Source organism: Diadema antillarum, unplaced genomic scaffold (assembly GCF_040938485.1).
Source record: "Diadema antillarum isolate AM-2024a unplaced genomic scaffold, OU_Dant_1.0 seq00000716_RagTag, whole genome shotgun sequence".
NCBI classification, from domain to species: domain Eukaryota; kingdom Metazoa; phylum Echinodermata; class Echinoidea; order Diadematoida; family Diadematidae; genus Diadema; species Diadema antillarum.
The window spans coordinates 91121-114650 of NW_027271620.1; the positions used below are offsets into that span (position 1 = coordinate 91121).

At 37.6% G+C, this 23530-nt stretch overlaps 1 protein-coding gene and 1 pseudogene across 1 annotated transcript in view; both read left to right on the forward strand.

Annotated features, from left to right (window-relative positions):
- Nucleotides 1-6545, forward strand: part of LOC139737932 (uncharacterized) — a 55497-nt pseudogene extending 48952 nt beyond the window's left edge.
- A 13431-nt stretch (nucleotides 6546-19976) lies between these two features.
- Nucleotides 19977-23530, forward strand: part of LOC139737938 (GTP-binding protein 10-like) — a 103461-nt gene continuing 99907 nt past the window's right edge. Inside the window, exon 1 of the mRNA XM_071648602.1 lies at nucleotides 19977-20092. Coding sequence (XP_071504703.1) covers nucleotides 20048-20092 — 45 coding nt within the window. The 5' untranslated portion in view covers nucleotides 19977-20047. The remainder of the gene's footprint in view (nucleotides 20093-23530) is intronic.

A 23530-nucleotide genomic window follows, 5' to 3' on the forward strand; every position in this document is an offset into this window, starting at 1 on the left:
CAAATGCAAGCGTTTGTGACTTTTTCTAAACATCGGCACACGAACTTGCTGCGTAACCTGCTCTTGGTGGTCAGTTGGATTGCGACGATTTAATGAATTATTTTAGCTGTGATATTTTCTGATGCACGCGCTACAAGGGGTGCTTTATTTTTCTCCCGATAATCTATTCGCATTTGTGCATGCGTTCTTGAAAGGTACACGACATGCAGGGCCGAATTCGCGATCCTTTTTGCGCCCATTTCCACCTCAAATATTAGCGGGATTGTGACGATTTCATAAATTACTTCGGCTGTAATATTTTCTGATGCAAGCACCAAAAGAGGTTGAAAATGTGTCCTTTTTTTTTTCCCGACAAACTCTTCGAATTTCGTAAGTGCGTTCTTAAAAAGATGCACCACATGGCCGAATTCATGATACTTTTTTCACCTATCCTACCTCAAATATCAGCGGGATTGTGACGATTTCATAAATTACTTTGGCTGTAATCTTTTATGATGCACGCGCCAAAAGGGGTTGAAAATGTGTCCTTTATTTTTTCCCAATAAACTCTTCGAATTTCGTAAGTGCGTTCTTACAGATGTTCCACACAGCCGAATTCATGATACTTTTTGCGCCTATTTCTACCTGAAATATCAGCGGAATTGTGGCGATTTCATGTATTACTTCGGATGTAACTTTTTGTGATGCACGCACCGGCAAGAATGGTTGAAAATGCGTTCTTTATTTTTCTCCCCATAATCTCTTCGCATTCCGTACATGCGTTCTACGACACGGCCGAATTCACCATCATTTTTGCGCCTATTTCTACCTCAAATATCAGCGGGATTGCGATGATTTCATGAATAACTTCGGCAGTAATCTTTTATGATAAACGCGCCAAAATGGGTTGAAAATGTGTCCTTTATTTTTCCCGGATAAACTCTTCGCATTTCGTAATGCGTTCTAAACAGATATACGACACGGCCAAAAATCATGATTCTTTTTGCGCCTATTGTTTCCTCAAACTTCAACGGGATTGCGATGATTTCATGAATTATTATTCGGCCGCAATCTTTATGATGCACGGGCCAAAAGGGGTTGAAAATATGTCCTTTATTTTTCTCCCAATAATCTCTTTGCATTTCGTACATGCGTATACGACACGGCCGAATTCACGATCCTTTTATTGCCTATTACTACGTTAAATATCAGACGAATTGTGGCAATTTCATGAATTACTTCAGATGTAATCTTTTGTGATGCACGCACCAGCTAGAATGGTTGAAAATGCGTTCTTTATTTTTCTCCCCATAATCTCTTCGCATTCCGTACATATGCGTTCTTGAAAGGTATACGACATGGCTGAATTCACGATCCTTTTTGCGCCTATTTCTACCTCAAATATCAGCGGGATTGCGATGAGTTCATGTATGACTTCGGATGCAATCTTTTATGATACACGCGCCAAAAGCAGTTGAAAATGTGTCCTTTATTTTTCCCCGATAAACTCTTCGCATTTTGTAAATACGTTGTTAAAAGATACACGACACGGCCAAAAATCATGATTCTTTTGCGCCTATCGTTTCCTCAAACTTCAACGGGATTGAGATGATTTTATGAATTATCACTCGGCTCTTTAATCTTTATGATGCACGGGCCAAAAGGGGTTGAAAATGTGTGCTGCATTTTTCACCCAATAATCACTTCGCATTGCGTACATGCCTGTATGTCACGGCCGAATTCACGGTCCTTTTAGAGCCTATTTCTACTTCAAATATCAGCGGGATTGCGATATGTCATTAATTATTTTGGCTGTAATCTTTTGTGATACATTCACCAGAAGGTTTGAAAATGCGTTCTTTATTTTTCTTCCGATAATTTTTTCGTATTTGGCATTTTCAAAATTATACATTGCATGCAGGGCCAAATTCGACATTCTTTTTGCGCCTATTATTGTTTACTCAAATTCCAACGGGATTGCAAAATTTTCATGAATTACTATTCGGCTGTAATTTATATGATGCAAGCGCCAAAAGGGGTGAAAATGTGTCCTTTATTTTTCTCCCGCTAATCTTTTCCCATTTCGTACATGTGTTCTTATCTACAAGGTATACGACACGGCCGAATTCACGATCCTTTTTGCGCCTATTTCTACCTCAAATATCAGCGGGATTGTGGCGATTTCATGAATTACTTCGGATGTAATTTTTTGTAATACACGCACCAGAAGGGTAAAAATGTCTTTTTTATTTTTCTCCCGATAATCTCGTCGCATTTGTGTATGCGTTTTTGATAACCAAGACGGCATGCAGGACTGAATTCAAGATCCTTTTTTTGCGCCTATTATTTCCTCAAATTTCAACGGGATTGAGTTGATTTCATGAATTGTTATTCGGCTGTAATCGTTTCTGATGCACTCACCAAAATGTGTCCTTTATTTTTTTTCTTTTTCTCCTCTATAATCTCTTCGCATTTCGTACATAATCTTTTGGAAGATACGACGAGGCCGGTCGAATTCATGATCCTTTTTGGGACGATTTCTACCTGAAATAATATATGTAAGCGGGACTGCCATGATTTCATGATTTTTTTTGTTCTCCCTAGTATTATCTCTTCACATTTTGTGCATGCGTTCTTAAAAAGTACACGGAAGGGCCGATTTCATGATCCTTTTTGCGCCTATCTTCGTTATGAGAACATTCTGAGCGAATGAAAATATTAATTTGTGAAATGACTGTGCAAAATGAAAATAAACGCAATCAGATCCATTTACTGTATCGCTGAATATCGAATGTGTTGTTACTTTTTCTAAAAACCGACACAAGTAAATTAGTTTTAACATAACTGCCACACTGCTGCGAAGCCGGGATCGGATCGATCTTGCGTTAAAAAATCATGAGTAAAAATTAATGACCTAGAAATGCGTGCGCTTCTTTCAATGCTTCTTGTCTGGCATGACCGCCGATCGCAAGCAAACGAGAAGCAGTTACACTGTACATGCTTTGCATCGTGTGCTTTGCATGTATTGCATTACATAGCAGTGCGTGCGTGAGCAGCGCCAAATGCGCAAGCGAGCGCGAATGTAACTGGTCCACTGCATGCTATAGCTAGTGCTAAAAACTATGTTTACCAGTACTGTACAAATTGCACCGGTAGACATAAACGAAAACTTGCGTAAAACTTGTTGAACAGTGCGATATCTTGCATTCTGTTTCTCCCTGATCGGGGCTGCTCTTTTCCTTTCTACTGACCCCACCGATGCTTTTTTTTACTGGTCATGTCGGACTGGTAACTTGTGGATTTCCTGAAAAGTTACCGATCCGACAGTGACTTTTACCAGTCTTTGACCGTCGGACCGGCGCCAGTGTGCAGCCCTGTAATATATATCATCATAAAGTTTATATCTTCCTCTTTTAATATGATGTGTATGCTTTGACGAGCAAGGAGAGTTTAAAATTTGAATGTCAAAATCAAGTTGCACAGTATAAATGGTCATCAAAATTTGAAAGGATGCTGCAACGTTTGTTAACAAAGGGAGGGCTCATTAGCAATTCTTTCACCAAATTTCTCAATGAGAATGAATACGGTTTTTAGTACAAGCTTTTACTTGCGTGCCTGACCATGCAGCTAACAACATAGCAAAGAGTTTTCCTAGAGTAGTAGGAGCCATGAGGGGTAGAGCACAGATGTGCGTGGACAGGCATGGTAGACATATTGAGCGACGCTGGGGATAGAGTTACACGGTCCATGATTTATGAGTTGCTCTTGTAAAGGATGAAATAAAAAGAAATAAAACTTAGTTTCATCATGTGTTTGTGTGTCATTATTCGGTGTCACAATTAGGCATCACAATTCTGTAAGTTGTAAACAAAAGAAGACAGCAAGAGAGCCAGTTGAGATATGCAAGAGATTGAAAAGATTGAGGTCAGAATATCGCTGAAATGAAATAAGAAGGTTGAAAGGAATTTAAGATAACTTAGTTAAAGAATGTTAAGGATTGCATAGATATCGGGAATGGAAAATGGGGATGCATGGAGACTGTGAAAATATACAAACGAAAATATGCAAATATCCAGAAATGATTCATAAAGTGAAACAAAATGTATCACATTAAAAGCAAGGAGTGATCGAAAAGGGGGAATGAAAAGAAAAACCTGAATTAACAGAAACATGAAAACTGAAACAGAAACCCATTCTACTACTGCTATAGGCCTACTATAGATACTTAATTGTAATTGGATCGACAATCTACGTGTAGTTGTAGAAGTGACTGTTACAGTTGTACTGTAAAAGTGCAACATACCTGAACGGGGGTAGTGAAGCCGCTGCCGTTTGATTGTTATCCAACAAGTTGACGTGCTCATCCCTGTAAATGGATGGCATGGTAGCAAGTTCTGTTGCAGCTCTTTGGTTGATATTCGACTGCGCTCTCTCCACAGTCATGGTGTCCACATCAGGGAGGTGACTGTGATTCTAATTTTTTGTCACTGTTATGTGTGCAAAAGTCATGCATTTACAGTAATGTAGCTAAAACATACAATTTAAGCCAGAGCAAGGCTTGGCATTTTCTCTACAACTTTGCTGACTACATGTCCAGAAATGTATAAAAGTTACGTAGATTTGAAAAACAGAATGTTTTCTAAAGACATTACTGCATTGGTGTCTCAGAATAACAGAGGGTTTTCTCCATGGCATACAAAGAGTCGATTGATTTCATGACTAAACTATTATCAAAGTGAATGCTACACCAGGTTCTACTCGTTTTGTTCTAGAATGCTAAGATGTAGGAGTGAAACCATATTCTGCACATTCAAATTGATTTGGCCGTGGAGAAGTAAATCATGTAACCGAATTTATATTCTGATCATTTGAGATTGTTGCATGAGCCTGGCATTAATGCATCACAGTCCGCTCGTAGCTCCATTGTTGCAAGGTCTTGATAAGTGTACAACGTGGCAGCATTGCACTATTGTCATAACACATTGCCTTCAGCACAGTTTGACTGCAGAAAGCCATAGTGTAATTGCCTTGCAGGCCAAAAATGGAGATGGAGGGCAATTCTGCCATCCTTTGTGAATTTTTTTGTTTGTTGTTGAGATCACCGTGGTCGCCATGATCACTTTTCTAATGAAATGGGTGTATCGTGCTCTCCGGTCTGACTGTTCTTTCTTACAAATACATGCAAAGGGTTCATGATATTAATTACCATGATTGTAAGAGTGACTGCAGTCATAGTTGACTGCGTTAATTTTTTATGACAATGGTGATCAGTGCTTGGCAGGAATCAATATTTAGAGGAATACATTGGTCTTCAAGTTGCACATGAAGCCCAGAAGCAAGGCCCAAAGAAAAAGCCCAAAGATCCAAGTGTATATTACCATCTTCTATGGCCTATTTCAGAGAGATTATTATTGCAATTATTGTAAGTTGTAGTATCTATCATTTTAGTGACTAAAGATGATCTGATTAAATCATAGCAAGGCTTGAAAACTAGAACACCTTATCACTAATCAAAGTCATATGGAGAAAAAGGAGACATCAGGCACACAAGTCGTACATGGTATCTTCCAAAGGTTTTTCCGAAGAGGTTTCATGTGGACAAGTCGTTAAGCAAGTCACTGGTTTACAATATTCAGCAGGGAGGTGACTCGACTCACTGGTCTCGGGCAGTAAAACAAGGGGGTGCATTTTGTTAGTCAGACACAGGCAAAACTGAGAAACGTATAAGACAGTGGTCATCGTTGACAAGCGATTGCCTTGTTTTGGGATTATTTATGGGAGGCCTTATTTATGTACATTACAAATGTACATTGGCAGCCTAGGAAGACGAGTGAGCTTCAGGTGGCGTCCATTGACAAGCCACAAGAGAAAATTTGTGCCGCCATCTGGCTTAGAAATACTAGGAGTTTGTATCAGCCAGTAAGACACTCTGGTGAGCGGAGACTCACAAATTATCAGTAGAGAGTTTGCTGACATAATATTACATGATAAGGGAAACTGATTGTTTGAGGAGAAAATGAAACGAGCGGAGAGGGTAGGTGACCGAGAGAGAGAGAGGGGAAGAATGAGAGTGGGAAAGACAAACAGATAGGAGCGGAGATGGGGAGATTATGGAGGAGAGAGAAGCAGAGAAAAGTTGAGCTGCTACATCATAATGATTGCAGTTACTTCTGGGTTGACTGCAGCACGATATATATTATGCATGAGTACCACAATGTTTTGTTTTGTTAATTTCTTTTTGTTGCATTTATGTAATGTGTATCAGAATGTGCTTGAAGAAATATGCAGAAATTATCGCAATGGATATTCCTTGCTCTGAGTGCGAAAGATTATTGTAATTCTTCTTGATCTCTTGCATTTCTTTTACAGCAAAGCACATTTCCAGCTCCATTTTGTCTAACTAATCTTATCCTGGTATTTTTGTTTCTCCAGGTCTGTACAGGAGGTTGCGTGTCCCTGTCATATCCAGGGAGTGGATTCTTGACAGTATAGCACAGTACAAGACTCAGCCAATCCTTGATTACCTCTTATCTGGTGCAGAGCAGCCAATTACAAACCTCGAGTAATAGCAAATGATTCAAATTATGTGTGGGTACATAGTCGAAGGAAGCTGTGGTAATGTATCTAGAAAATTGCCTGAGTATAACTAAATTTTATAGTGATCAATTCAAATTGACAGTTTTATACCTCCTTACTGAAATATTGCGAGTTTTGTTAGTGGAATATCGTTTCATGTAAACTGGACTACACTTTCAAGAATTAATGAATGTCACATGAAACATACAGATAATGTAACATAACATATAGTACATACAGATAATGTAACATGAGTTATTAAGTTCTGCATTTTGAGTTTGATGTCTGACCATACACTTTCTCTGATATATTGAGCATGTCTCCTGTCAGGTGATGCAAAAGTGAGATTGATAACTGGGTTGAATTTACTGTAAATGTTTGAGAGCAAAAAAAGGGTTGCACTTCATCACACTACAGTGTATAAACATGCCCTGCAGGTACCGCCTAGGACAGATTCTTTGTTTATGTGGTACCAATAACCAGGTGCACCTCACCGAAGTTGATGCATTTTACTTCATTAACCATTTAAATTCTTAAATGTAGTGTAATATACCACATAAAGCATAGTACATCGTAGTCTATACTGTAAGGGTTTGTGCGGGCAGATCATCATTCATCAACACTGAGGTTTCCTATTTTGCACATGTTTACATTCATGACTTACATGCATGCATATCTATGGAAGGTTTTGCGAGCAACATGACAGGGTTTGGTGTTTGTTCATTCATTGATGTGTCAGTTTGGGTAGTGTTGTTCTTATACTAGGGAATTCAATCAATTGAAGTGTCCTTGACAATGAAACTGAAGTAAACTTGGAATCCATGAATAATTATGAACACCACAACTTATATTTGGGTGTCCTTGCATGTAGCTGTGGCTTGTCAATCTCTACTTCTTTCAAGAAATCTGCCCGTAGTCTTTGCTGTGATAGGAATGACTTGAGCCATCTCAAATAAATTGATGGTACAGTCCCACATGAAAGCCACTGTAAGGCACCTGGTATTGATGAGTTTATATTCCTTTTAATTGACGTTTCATGGCGTCAGTGCTGATGGGTAGAGGAAGAATGTGAACAGCTATATGCAGATTGGCAAACAAAGCAGTACATTGTCAGGCTTTCAAGTGTTCCTACTTTTCCTACTTTTTCCTACTTTTTCACTGCTTGTCCTACTTTTCCTACTTTTCTGCTCAAAATCCTACTTTTTCCTACTTTTTCCTACTTTTTTGGTGAAAAAACCCGCAAAAAAAAATGTGCAAGGCTACTTGAATAGTTGATATTCAGAAATGATGAGTAGACTCTAGTTGCAGATTCTTACCGATGGGGAGAGCCTCTATCTTCATTATGAAAGAGGGACAACACAATCCAATCAACCACAAGACTGCTGCCAGCCTCAGCTTTTGCTCCTGTGAAGACCTTTATGTGATTGATACCACTGATTTTGCAGCCTAGGACTTGGAGCAGTTCTGAACCAGCTGTCATCATCGCTCAAAATTACCAGGTAAGCTTGCCATACACTTAAAAGTAGAATTTGACATCAAATCAGATGAACAGGGAGAAATGTGTAATTAACAGATCCCACAAATTGTGAACAAGGAATGAGAACAACAGTAATTACTTAGCCATCTTGAAAGGTAAAGACAGACTAATAGGAGAGCTGAAACCTCTTTATGGACAATCTTAAAAGTTGATGGCTTTTTACATCTTACAAGTATTTTTTAAGAGGTTGAATTGTATCACAGGTAAGACATACATTACCTCGAAGAACTTAGAAGAAAGCAGAGGATGGAGGAACTTCAAGGAAAACAAACACAACTAGAAAAGCACTCTGAGAGCGCAGACCTCCGCCAAGCAGACAAATCATTTTCGCCACTGATCTTGTTCTTCCGTAGAGATATCAGTGATTTCCATCCATATGTACTTATAGCATTGTGTGCTGAAAGTTGCCAGATTTCCCAATATAGAAGCCTTTGTTACGTCATAAACACTCAACTGTACGGCACGCCTCACCCCAGCAGAAACTAGAGCACGCACTGTAGTGCGCGCATGCAAACCTCAAATGCGCGCAGGCAAACCTCAAATACACGTAGCCTGAACTCCCAAGTTCATTGACCCTACCTGCCAAAATGTCAAAAAGCCTTCATAAATTCCCCCAAAATTCTCGGATCACTACCAAAAGTTAATCGTTTGGTACATGTGTCATTCTCAACCTTTCCTGCAAGTTTCATCCCAATCCGTTATCTACTTTTTGAGTTATTTTGCACACGGACAAACTAACTAACTAACTAACGAACTAACTAACGAACAAACCAACTGTAACGAAAACATAACCTCCTCCCTTGGCGGAGGTAAAAACAATATTTCACTATCGTTTAAAGATTGATCGAAGTTGAAACCATGAGACGTTGAATTCCACTTCCTGAAGACACAGAACTAACAGGAATATATAGAGAGAAAAGCCATCTGAAGCATACCTGAAAAAAACCCAAACAAGCAGGAAAGCTAATGAATGTTAATTCCACAAAGAAGAGCAAGTGTGTGAATGTTTTAAATTGAACCGCCAAGAGCAGTTTGTTAAGTTTGGTGGAAGCAACTTGCAGAAAAATTAGAAGCCATGACAACTTTTTATTCCACAGATCTTGCAAATTTTAGTTAAGGCTGAAAATCTTTTTATTATCCAGCTAGTTTGAACAAGATGCAAGAAAATGGTAGAACAGAAATCCCTTAATGAAAGTGGTTAAAGTGTGATGTATCGTTTGAAGTGACATACCCAAAATATTGAACCATGTGAAAGAGTCTTGGTAAAATGTGAGACAAGGAAATTTCTTAAAGAAGAAAAAAGTGAATGGATGGATGTGTAACATGTCAGTTGTGTCAACATACAAAGCTGTAAGTTGAAGGTGAAAACCAAAAGAACAATGGAGAATATCAAAATTGAAAGGACACAAATACACTATTTAAGGGGGGGGGATGAGAACTGCATGGTAGATATACAGATCATCTAGTGTGTATTTGCTTAAATAAGGACTTAAATGATAATAACAGTCACTGTTTATTCCCCAGATCTTGTAAAGAGTAGTTTATAAAATTGACAAGCTGAAATACTGAGCCAGCAAAATATCTGGAGAATGAAAAGCAGAACCTCAACCTTGTAAAATTTCAAAGGCTGAAGGATACGATATTCTCAAAATTGTATGAAGAAATTTGATTTCAAGAATATTGAATGAGCTTAAAAGTGCCTGGAATGATATTATATTGCAAAATGGAGAAACTTCCTAAAAAGATCAAACAGCTGTATGTATATTCAACAAAAAGGGTCATGATGAGCTGAAAAGAAGTTGAATGTAAAGAATTATTAATTATCCGCGGTGAATTTGGCAGAAATTGCAAACAGTAAGAAGTCATTGGAAAGTACGGAATGATAAGTTTCAACCATTCTTTCTAGATTAACAAATGTAAGTTCATTCAAGAATACATGGAATCTATCATCTACAGAACGCCAAAGAAATGAAAACTGATTTATATTCGTTATCTACAGAAAATTATCAAAAATGGTCATTTTGCTACCTATAAAGTCAGTAAGACTACAGACAATAAACAAAAAGCAGATGTGCATATATGCTCCTCACTTTTGTAAAGTGGAGTCATTTGGTTATATTTAGTCTTCTGTTACTCTACATGTGACAATACTACATTTCCCTGATTGATACTGAAATGTAAAGTATTTGATTTTTTTTCTCTCTCTCTTTGGATGTTTTGTGTCCTATTGGTTAAAGTGTTTCAAATTGAGCTTGCCTTTAATATACTTCCATCTATATCATATGATAGTACCAAGATAATCTATATCTCTGGAAATTCAGTGGTGGACACTGTGCCATGAACTCACAGTATTTGAGTGTGTAGATTTGTAGTGGGCCAGGATTTGCAAAATAAAGATGTTAATGCATTGGTAGGTATAATTTCACTTCGTAAGGCCTCACTGTCATGAGACAATCCATTTTTCATGCATGTCTTGCCAGAAATTATGATAACACATGCTCTCAGAGACTAATACTGACTGCTACATATAAGTAGTTTAAATTCTCCTGTTATTTTAAAATGTTTGAACACATGTTACGTGCTTACATGGATTTGAAATTGAAGGTCTCTTGGAAAGTTAATCTATTGCTTATCTCATGGTCATTCAGCTGGAACTTGAAAGCATAGTAGTCTTGAGCATTACTTGAATAGCTTTGTCAAACATCCTTATTTCCAGTCTTCTTCACACTTTGAAGTGAAACATATCTTCACAACTTTAAATGAATGGAGATAAAAGTGTCATATTTTTTTATTGATTGTGTCAAATATCCTTATTTCCACTCATTTTCACATTTTGAAATGACGCACGTCTTCACAACTTCAAAACATTCAAATAACTGTAGATAAAAGATGTCATCTTTTAATTATGGAAGTGTACAACATACCTTTGGCATTAGTGTATAACTTACACATCATGGAATGTTTATGACATATTTTGTGGGATGATAAGATTATGTGACCGTGCATCACAAAACCAACAATAAGTCTTACACACTGATTTTGTGTTAGGACTGAAATATGGGCCAACCCAGCCAATCTTGAGTTTTTCATATTTTCTGAAAGAGCAAGTCTTCTTCTATATTATACTAAAGTTTGGGATCATAAAACGAAAAGGAAATTGTGTTTTTAGCAATCTTTTTCTGGAACACTTTTTTGGTAGAATAGTGTGATTAGGTGTTTCTCATAGAGTCCTCTTTTCATTTCTTTAAAAAAAAAAACTGTCCATACTCTTAACTTTCAACTCCAATAACTTTAGGAAGGATGATGCTACTACTCTGAAAGTCGGCATTGATCATCTACAGAATGTGTTAATAAAGCTTGCAAAGCTTAATCTGCTAATCTCTTCATTGTTGCTGCTCCATTGGTTAACATCCTGTTATTTGTTCCATTCATTGCAGAGCTAGCACTGCTTAATAAAGATTAAGCACTTGAATAGACGCTATACTTCAGAGCCCCTTTACTCAGTTCACATTTTCCAGAGTGTGTGCTTCATTCCAGTATTAGGATAGGTTAGGAGAGTCCAGTTATATCGAGTTATACATCATTTTTAAGCTTAAAGTTTGCTCTTTTAGAATCTTCTCTTAACTAAAAATCCATGTGTAGCGACTTTTGTTGGTGTTGCGATGCAGGGTCACAATGGTAGGTGTTCATGTCAATCACAGAATGATGTGTTTTCTATGCAAGTATTAAAGTAAGTGATCAAGATTCATACTGCCTGTACGAGTGAACATGCATTTCTGTTTGTTTCCTGACATTGTTCTAAGGAATGTCTGCCTTTGTTGTATTTTTCAGGCTCTCCTAGGAGCAAAAGTGAGGCTGAGGCAGCAGGGTTGTGAGTACAAATTAAGATTTACATGTAACATCAAGGGTTCTGGTGAGTCTCGACGAAAACTACTCCAAATTGCCTGCACATGTCCTGATTTATTCCTACTTTTTTGTTCAAATGTCCTACTTTTTCCCTCTCATGTCCTACTTTTTCCTACTTTTTTAGAGATTCTGTTCCTACTTTATTCCTACTTTTTTACATTATCCCGCTTGAAAGCCTGCATTGTGTAAATTTTAGGCCATTGTGCTTTTATGAACCTTTATTGGGATCTATGTGTTGTGATTGACATTACATTGAATGAGCAATGTGTGATTAGTTGTGTTTGCTGCAGGTGTAAGAGCTAATATTCTGATCAATATTGCTGTCAAATTTTCTAAATTACTTTGATGAAATGAATTTGAACAATATAAGTTTAGAAGGGTTGATTGAAATCAGTTTTGAAACAGGATTCATGCTAGGGGAAAATTTTCTTTGAATGCCATGCTCTGTTTTGAATGACCCATTCAGATTAGGTGTGAAGTATTTGTAGTCTTTGAATATCTGGAGACTAAGTTTTACCAAGGAGCTGTTTGTCTTGTGGAACTGATGAAAGCAACCTCAGTAACAAGAAAAACAGTACTAGGACATTGCGTAGTAAATCAACATCTCGTAGACTTGGGGGAGGGGGCACTGTGGACATTAAGTTATTAATGAGAGCGCAGATTTCTGAATACTTAACTAATAAATTCAGTCCATCTTGTCCACTATAAGTGTATTATACAGTATATATGCTGTCAACAAACATGTATGCACTTTATCACACAAATTGACTGATTTCATGAGCAGACTGGTACAGTATCGTTATATGTTTAGTTTTAGATGGTGTTATGTTTTATGTTTCCTTTTAAAATAGAAAGGCAAAATTCAGAGTAATGCATTCTTTCATAGATTTATAAACTTTGTGTATTTATTCTAAGAATGAATAGTAAACTGTATAAAGATATATCGTACCCTGGGTAGAAGGCCTCCAGTTTGAGTTTCAGCTGTACATAATATTTTATATCAAAACAACACTGTCAGGATTTAGCGATGACAATTCAGTTTGTTGAATATTTACGGTACTGTAAACTGTATGAACAGACAGGGTGGTCTACAAGGGGTTTGAGCATGTCGCTGCAGCATGCTCAAATTCTCGTGCAACATCCTCAAAAACCAGCGATATGCTATGCAACATCCTTGAAAATTGGTGGCATATGTTCATGATAATATGAATTCAAACATTTGAAAAACATGTACAAAACTGAAGAAACAATGACGTGCACTCCCCACACATACAATTCCCGAATGCATGTATTCTCACATTCAGAGCTTGCAACATGCTCATATTTCAAGTTGTGGAGCACCCTGAACATATAAAGTGAATAATATGGTTTTGGTTTGTGTGTTTACAGTGCACTCCCGTTATAACGAAATGCTTGGGACTGGCAGTTTTCTTTCGTTATAACGAAATTTCGTTATAACCGAATAAACACAATATATTACGAAAACAAGGAAACCATGCATATATCACAAACAATATATTATATTGTTTGTTGCGTGATACACTGGAAAACTATGTGTAATGGGATCTTACCTTTTTAATTTCATTGAATATTACATTTAAAAGAGAGCATAAAATTATAAAGTTGCTTGTATTGTCACACATGTATAGAAAAAGACGGTTAAGGATTCGGTTACAATTCGTCATGCCAAAGGTTCGTTTCTTACAAAAGTTCGTTACTGCGAAGGCTCCTCCTTCCGAAGTTTCGCCATTCCCGGAATTCCGAAGGTTTGTTCATTTGAAGCTTCGCTGCTCTGAAGATTCGTTATTCCGAAAGTTTGTAATTTATATATTGTTCGTTTTCCGAAGGTTCGTTGATCAGAAAATGAAATGAGGTTTGTCATTCCGAAGGTTTGTAAATCTTCAAATGAGAAAGATTCGTTATTCTGAAGGTTCGTTGTTCCAGAGGATTTTAATTGGAAAATGAATTAAGGTTTGTTATTCCGAAGAAGGTTGTTAATCACAAAATAATGAGAAAGGTTAGTTTTTAGGAGGTTCGGTTACATTTTAAAGATGATTATAAGGTTTGCCATTCCTAAGTTGTGTTAGTGGAGTCACCTTTTTCACCTTTGGATTAACAAAACTTTTTTTAGAATGTTCCAATTAACGAACGTTTGGAATTCCTATCATTTTCAGATTAACAAACCGTCGTTATAAGAACCTTATTTCATTGTCAGATTAACGAACCTTATTAATAACGAACCTTATGGAATAATGCCAAACTGTTCGTAATGACAAACCCTATTTCATTTCCGAACCAACGGACATTTAGAACGCAAGTTCCCTCGAAAACTGTGCGTGACACATGGAGCAAACACACAGCGATTGAAGTGTTCGCCAATGCAGAGATGCTGGATATGCTTGTTCTGCTATGTATTTAGGAAAGTGATCCAAATTTTGCTATAACGAAGCACATTTCTTTTGTTTTCCTTTGTCGGTGGTGCTTGGAAAAGACTTTGTTATAACAAAAATTTTGCTATGATTGTGTTTGTTATAAGCGAATTTTTTACCATAGACTTTAATGGCAATAATTTTGGGACCAGAAGTTTTACTTCGTTATAACCAAATTTCGTTATAACCATGTTCGTTGTAACGGGAGTGCACTGTACATCTTTATGTTTTGGTAACATTCAAGTTACATCTTCATAATGGCTTTAGGGAAAGGGTTACATTTCTTGTAATCATAACTTTATGTATATCTGCCTTTTCCCGGTATCTTTGTCAAGAATATGTATGTAATGTTCCACTGATACATTTGTTGGTGTCTTGTCACTCCCACTTGCACATTGATTTACTTTTCAAGCATATGAGTTGCCTTTTCTTTTTCATTTAGCTGAGCCCTTCATACTTCACAGTCTACTTTGTTTTACCCGAGTACAGTTGGACTGACATTCTTGTAAGAAGTCTTAATAGTCAGCTGTTAGGGGAGTTCACAAGTACATGTATATCTTTGATATTTTATTGATTATTTTAATATGGACCACATGAATAACAACCGGATGAAGACTGTGACTACAATAAAACAATAAATCAAAGTTTATTGTCTTTGTGGGTTTTATGCAGTGTGACATTTTTTTAATAACACCAAATAACATTCAAATTCATGAAATTCTTCCGTCAAGATGTTTTTATTGCAACTGATTGACAAATTGCCCTACATCGATGTAAATAAGCACTGAATCAATCAGTATTTTAGTTTTAGCCATGATAAAAAAATCATGGCCATATGTATTCAAGCAGGATTCAAACCTTCAACCTCCTGATCTTCAGACAGGCGTCATCTCCACTAGACCACCGAGCTTCCGCCCAACAGCAAGTGTTGGTTCTAATCTCTACAGCATACAGTGTATTGCATAATTATTCAAATTCATGAAATTCTTCCATTGAGATTTTTTTATTGCAACTGATTGACAAATTGCCCTACATCGATGTAAATAAACACTGAATTGATCAGTGTTTTAGTATTAGCCATGATAAAAAATCATTGGTGTACATACTCGAGCAGGATTCAAACCTAGTAGCCTCCGGCGAACAGCTGGAGGCTACCCCGCGAAGGTGTCTGTTAAGGTGCTTGAGGAGTGAATCTTCACCAGAGGCATCATGTGACCAGCGCTGCGCCACACAAATCCTTTGAACTGTGCGAAGCAAAGAGTACAGAAGAGCAAAGATATAAGAGCTAAGGTATAACTGTGTTTCAGAGCTCAAAATATCATCCCAAAGCATCTTCTGCCGAGGCATTAAAAAAAATGAATTAGGCCTAATGTCTTTTACTTTTCAGTCTGTAGTTTCTCAAAGTTTGTGTTTGAGCTGATCAACCCCCCCCCCCCCCTCTCTGTCTCTGTCCAGATCGTTGACCGTCGGCCTATAAAATATGATGTCCTTGTAAATAGACATCTGCAAGGCCCTGTTGCTTAAGAAAAGATGCAATCAAGCAGAAGTCAGAAAATCAAATGTAAAGTCAGGCATTGGCCAATCATTTTTTAGTATTTTGAGGCCTATTTTTTATTTTCCGACTTTAATACTGTATGTTTGATCTCAACTTTTATGCTACAGGGCCCACGAGATTCCATACTCACAATTCCTGTTTTGGGGTCATCCACGTTTTGTTTTGTTTTGTTTTTGTCATAATGCAGGCTTGTAGTATGATTTCTCTAAGAATAGCTGCTAGGATCGAATCATAGTATCAACTCACTTATAATCACTCAACAAAAAGAAAATCCATTTTCACACACATATATACAATGTACATATATGTTTTGTTTTGTTTTTTTGTTGGTTTTTTTTTTTTTTGGGGGGGGGGGCTGTTACCCATGCAGGCAGATCGAGTCCATACGGATTATTGCCAGTGGTCCCCAATAATGTACATTCCGGGGGCTCTTGGGTTTTACAAGGCTATCAAACATAAGCAATTTATTGACAAATTACATGGGTACATGTAGATACATTAGAGTCTAACATTACTTTTCTGTAAATCTCTTTTCTTACACCCAACTTATTCTTCTTATCCTCTCCCTCTCAAATTAATATACAGTTTTTCATACCTGAACATTTGTTTTATTTATTTCTTTTTTTGTTTTTTGTTTTTTGTTTGTTTTTTTCATTTTGTGCTCTTCTACCAATTTTAGTTTGTTGTTGTTGATATATCAAGATAGGGTACATCTCAGTTCCCACCACTCTCCCATCCACAGCCCATCAATTGCTATTATGTTTTCCTTCAAAGGCTTTACATCGAACCCTCTCTCTCAAGGCATTATTCACAAAGAACAGTTGGTATAAATGAAACGATTTATGATACAGTGGGAGTTGACAATTTATCCATTACACAATAATCATGTTCACTATGACTGCATATGCATCAGAAGAAAATGTCAATAGGACAGTAGCTTGCCCTCTTCTGTCATTTAAGCATCAGCATCCTACAAGAGTAGCTGCAACATCTAAATTGCACTCATCCTGAAATTTTCCTATTCAGGGAACTCAAGGATGATATCAAATTGACAAAATGTAGCATGAAAATGAATGAGCAAAACAGTAAAGTTTCATTGAAATTTGATGTAAAATAAGGGAAAATTATGACAAAGAAGCCACATATTATGTTTTCCCACATTTTTAAAAATTGTATATACATGTATTTACCTATCAATTCCATCTTTTTCACCTCATACTACACAACATTTCCAGATTGAATGTGGTTCGTTGTCTTGTACCGATGTTCTTTATCTGCAACATCTTCAATGTTCTACAATACTGTACTGGAATATTCTGTACTACAATCATATGTAATTAAGAAACGCAGAAAGTAATTACGGATCAGTGAAGGAACCTATATAGCATCATCATGTAATGGGGTATGGCCATTATGTATATTAAAGGAAATCATTATTAAACAAAATTAAAAAAAAACACACCTTTTTTTGAATTGTGTAGGAGAAATAGTTGTAGCTAGTAGACGTGTACATTAATTTTACTGGTGTGAGAAAACCGAATATGAAACAGAAAAGAAAAAGACAATATTTCATGCTCACACATACAATCTTGCCGAATAGTGAAACATAGACATGTCCACTACCCTTACTGTCTCTTTCTTCTCTGGAAAAATATGCGGACAAGATAGTTCTTTCAAGCTGGATAAAAGTCAAATTGACACATGTACCGCTTTGTATCATGTATTTTTTTTTGGGGGGGGGGATGAAAATAAAAAATAAGTAATATTGGATTGAATTGAAGTTTTTGCAATGTCATAATTGAAGTTCAGCAATCTGGTGCACAATTTTGGTGAAATATTTGGAAGAATTTATATTAAAAAAAAACCAAATCTTTCACATCTGATGGGGAATTAGTGTGTGGGGGGGCAAAATGATATGACCCTGACATCATGAGTTATCGTTCACTTGCAAATTTTACATTATCCAAAAAGTGATGTGTACGTGGACTGTATACTTACGAACGCTGGCGTATATACGTAGGCTAAAAATACAGCCTGCTCAAATTTTGAGCCTTAGTTTGAGTATACCCTTCACTTAATTGTTTTATTGGACTTTGAGTGCAGGTATTTCATGGGAGCAGTGGTCTTACAAAGGAGCAAATGTCATGGACCCCCCCCCCCCCCCCCATTTTTTTTTTTATAGGACCCTCAAGCTTTTCTGTTCATGGTATCGAACTAGACCTCAGATCAGAAAAGAAGTACAGGTCACTTTTTGTTGTTGTTGTAATTCTCTTGATTCTATTGAATGGCAGCAATAATTAGGAGATCATGTCCATTGTGCTGCTATCTCACCGAAAGCCACAACGGGTTTCAGGAAGAAGTAAGGTTCATTATTCCAAAGTTTCATTATTCTGAAGATTTATACATCTGAAATTGATTCTAATCACAACTGCTGTGAGATAGGTACCAGGAGAGAGAGGGAGAGAGAAACCTACTGATTATACACTGTAAATTTACCTTTGGTACATCGAGCCGCGTTTCTCGAGCGGAACGCCCTCTAGCGGTGCGTATCCTAACGAAAAAACAAAACGACAGAAAACATCCGGGGAACAAAAACAACATCAATCACCAGTCTGGTTTCCAGACCGTCTGTTCGTACTAGTTTCCTTCCCATAGCACAGGGATTGATAATTTTTGTTGAGACCTAACTTCAGTTTGTGTGTGTGTGTGAGTGAGAGATAATGATAAATCTCTCATTAAATGTTAAAGAGCATGTATTTTCAAGAGAAATTCACAGTTTATTTGATTAAAATTGGTCTTGTAATGGTTGCTTCATACTAGTATGTCCAAGGAGGTTGAAGAGATGGAGTAACAACAGAGTTATTCCCTTCGATCTATGTTCGAAGCCGCCGCTCAAGAATATTTGAAGCATGTGCCAAACAGGATCTGCCGCGCCGATACGAAGACAATTGACTCCTGTCTCATTGCATAATCACCAGCCACTTTCAAAGGAAGATATGTCTTTGTGATGGTAATTACTTTTCACTATCCCTTTATATAAAAGCTAGGTGGTACAGACACGAGGATGCGCAAACAGAAATTGAGGAAAAAATGCTGAAAGAAGATGAAAATTACTCGACTGGGCATATGCGGTATCTATCAATAAAGAATTATACTTGAAGATTATTACATGTTAGTTTCATTTGGGGAAATTAAGTCGAAAAGTGATAAAACCAGCTTTCCAGGATGATACTTAAACATTTTCATATAAGACAGCTCTGGTTTACGCTGTTGTGCAAATTTCTAAACAGAATTGACTTTTGTTTTACATGCTTTATTATTAAGTGAAATTTCATGTCATTGAATAAATAATCAAATAAGCAAAATATGGCCAACATGATAACGTTCAAAATGAATCTTCAGATTGCTCAGCAAGACGGCGGCTTGGAACATCGTCATCAAAGGCACAAGTGCACCTGTGGAATTCTTTTGTACATCAATGGAAATCTGACTGTTTGAATAATTACAGCCAGTTGGAACTCCATGTATAAAACCTCGTATGTCTCAGCATTTCAAAACCGGGTTCAAAATCGATTTTCATCAAATAAACTTTGAATTCTAGCTCTTAGAATGGCATTTTATAGTCTCGCAAAAAGTTAAAAGCCCAAGCCTCATCTACACTAATATGCCTACTATACCATCCCTCTAAGGTAACCACCAAAGTAGTACATTTGTAGAGTATGGACTCGATGGTCCTGCCTTCAGCAAATGCAGTGACTTCAATTCGATCGTCGGGGGCGACGACGCTGGAGGACGCATTTTGTAAGAGGAGTAAAGTTGGCAAAGGGTCTGGAAACCAGCCTAACCGATCACAAACACGGTATACTAGTACTCAATCGTGTGTTAGTGACACATAAAACCAAACTAACAACAACCTCCGTGCACGTGCTGTGTGTGCATCCCGATGTGACATGTACAGCATGCATGCAGTCCGTCAGCAAGCATGGTCGTGGTACGTGGAGCTGTTGCGTAATCTGATGCGCCCTATTAAGGTCGTGGAAGGAACGACACCTGCATGATAACAAGATGGTACTATGTTCGAAGTTTCTGCGTGCTTCCTCAAGACCACGAGTGAGTGTCAGAACAATAATTCTAATAATGGGCCCAGTGTTATATACATGTATTTATCTGTTGGTGATTATGGTTTGACCGAAAGATCAGTCTGTATCTGTCCGTCGGGGAATGTTCCGCGGAGACTGCGTCTGGCTTCACGGATCCCCTCCGTGTACGGAGGACAGCGTTAATTAATGGCAAAATATAAAAGAGTCCTCCGGACGGACGGATCTTTCTGTCTAGAAACTAGGTGATGGTGAGCTCTCCAGTTCCCTAAACTAACGTTAGGTTCTAAACTACAGTAACTGCGACCAGCCCCAACACGCAGTGTTGGGCTCCCACAGTATAACTGTGTACACAGAGCCTCCCGGGGTTAGGTTCTTAACTAACCCCGTCGCGGGGCGCTGTAACACAGTAACAGCGCCCCGAAGCAACCCATGCAATTTTAGGAAGCACTCAAATGCACTGCAACACGTAAACAACTCACCGCTCAAAAGGACACTTGGATTCGCAATGAAAAGCCACATGATATAAAACCATTATTGTTGAACAATAGAAACGACTATGTATTTCTCACCATTACCTCCGAAAACAAGATAAATAGTCATCTTTGAGACCGTCTAGTCGAGATACTGTCCGTTCGCCGTTTTGAACGTATCACGCAAATATACTGATCTGCGCATGCGCAAATGAATATTCATATTTTACGTCATCTGCAATTGTATGTACAATGTTGCTCGTATTTGGTTCTCGGTCTCATTTAATAAAGGACACTTGTTCGTACCAATACGATAGGTATCATGGAGTTCAAAGATGCTCTAAGTGAAGTAGAGGAGGATGCAAAAAGAATTAAGTTCAAAGTGGAGCAAATAGAAATTATCAAGAACGCAGTGAAACAGAATGACACCTTCCTAATGTTGCCAACTGAGTTTGGCAAGAGTGCTTGCTTTGGTTTCATCACCAAATCTTGGAAGTTGGATAAAGCAGGGCTGCACACTAACCCATTTTTTTTTTTTTTTTTCTGCCGGTCCAACCTGTCTCTGTCGGATCAGTAAATATACATTTTTCCTCCCCATTTTTGTACTGGTCGGGACAGAAAATTTACTGGTCAACAACAACCTGAAAAAGCATTAACTGGCTTGCAAATTTATTTTCATGTTTTTGTCGACAATAATATTACCTCCCCCCCCCCCCCCAAAAAAAAAAATACATTTTGCAAATAAACATTTTGTAAACTCAAGTGCCTTGTTTACGGATCATTTTCTTGAGAAGGAACAAAAAGGAATCATTTGTGAATTGATTTGTTGATACGAAAAGGAAGTAAAAAAAAAAAGAAAAAAAGAAGGGACTGAAATGCGGTTTTTAACTTTCCTCCGAAAATTTCTTCCCGTATCTTGGCGTTCTTGAAAGTACACTGCAGGGTCGAATTTGTAATGCTTTGTACTCCTATCTCTTCTTCGTGTATACAACCATTTTAAAAGAATTGAATGTTTGTGAATCAAAGTGTTAAATGATTATGAACAAAATCAGATTGTATCAAATGCGTTTATGACTTTTTGTCAACATCGGCGCACGTAGAGTAACACGCGTTACTTAAGTTCTGCGACTTTTCACATTTTTGGTGCTCAGCTGGATTGTAATGATTATATGAATTATTTTTGCTGTATAGTATTTTCTGATGCACGTGCCAGAAGGGGTTCTTTACTTTTCTCCCGATAATCTTTTCGCATTTGTGCATGCGCTCTTGAAAGGTATATACGGCAGCATACGGCATCAGGGTCAAATTCACGATTCTTTTTGCGCTTATTTCTAACTCAAATATCAGCGGGATTGTGACGATTTCATGAACTTTACTTCGGATCACTGTTCGGATGTAATCTGTTGTGATGAACACACCAGAATTGTTGACAATGCACCCTTTATTTTGCTCCGGTAATCTTTTCGCATTTCGTAAATGCGTCCTCTCGGATTAGAAGAAATGATACGGCCGAATTCATGATTCTTTTTGCACCTCTTGTTCTCCTCAAACTTCAACGGGATTGTGATGATTTCATGAATCATTTCGGCTGTAATTTTTATAATGCACGCGCCAAAAGAGGTTTAAAATGTGTCTTATTTTTCTCCCGAATTTGTGCATGCGGTATAGGTATGCGTTTTTGAAAGATACACAGCATGCAGGGCCAAATTCACGATCCTTTTTGCGCCTATTGTTTCCTCAAATTTCAACGGGATTGCCATGATTTCATGGATTATTATTCGGCTATAATCTTAATGATTCACGTGCCAAGAGGGGTTGAAAATGTGTTCTTTATTTTTCCCCGATAAAATCTTCGAATTTCGTAAATGCGTTCTTGAAAGATCATAACACGGCCGAATTCATGATCCTGTTTGCGCCTATCAATTTAATATCAGCGGGATTGTGACGATTTCATGAATTCCTACGGCTGTAATCTTTTACTTTGCACACACCAAAAGGGGTTGAAAATGTGTCCTTTTATACTTTTTACCGATATTCTCTCCCACATTTCGTAAATGCGCGTCCTCTCGGATTAGAAGGTATTCACGGCCGAATTTATGATTCGTTTTGCGCCTATATTGTCTCCTCAAACTTTAACGGCATCGCGGTGATTTTATGAATTATTTCGGCTCTAATATTTTGTGATGCACACACCAGAAGGGTTGAAAAAACATTCTTTATTTTTCTCCCGAAAATCTCTTCGGAATTATTCATGCGTTTTTTGAAAGACAGTATTCAGGGCCGAATTCGATATCCTTCTTGCGCCTATCGTTTCCTCAAATTTCAACGGGATTGCCATGATTTGATATTCGGCTGTAATCTTTATGATGCACCACCAGAAGGGGTTGAAAATGTGTCTTTTATTTTTCCCCCAATAATCTCTTCGCACTATTCGAATATCACGATTTTTTTGCGCCTATTTCTATACCTCAGATATCAGCAGGATTGCGATGATTTCGTGAATTCTTTCGGCTGTAATCTGTTGTGATGCACGCACAAGAAGGATTGAAAGTACATAGTTTTTTTTTTTCCCGATAATTTCTTCGCATTTGTGCGTGCGTTTTTGATAACCAACATGGCATGCAGGACCGAATTCAAGATCCTTTTCGCGCCTACTGTTTCCGCAAATTTCAACGGGACTGCGATGATTTTATGATTTTTTTTTTTAATTTTTTTCTCGTCACATTTTGTGCATGCGTTCTTGAAAGGTAAACAACAGGACAAATTTCGTTATCCCTTTTGTGCCTATCTTCATTATGAGACCATTCTGAAGGAATGAAATGAAAACAAACGCAATCAGATCTTTATACTGCTGTATTTTTTTCAATTTTTCTAAAAATCTGCACAAGTAAACTCGTTCTATCATGTCATCTGCCACGCTGCTGCAAAGCCGGGATCGGATCATGGGTTAAAAAAAGGCATGAGTGAAATGACCACAG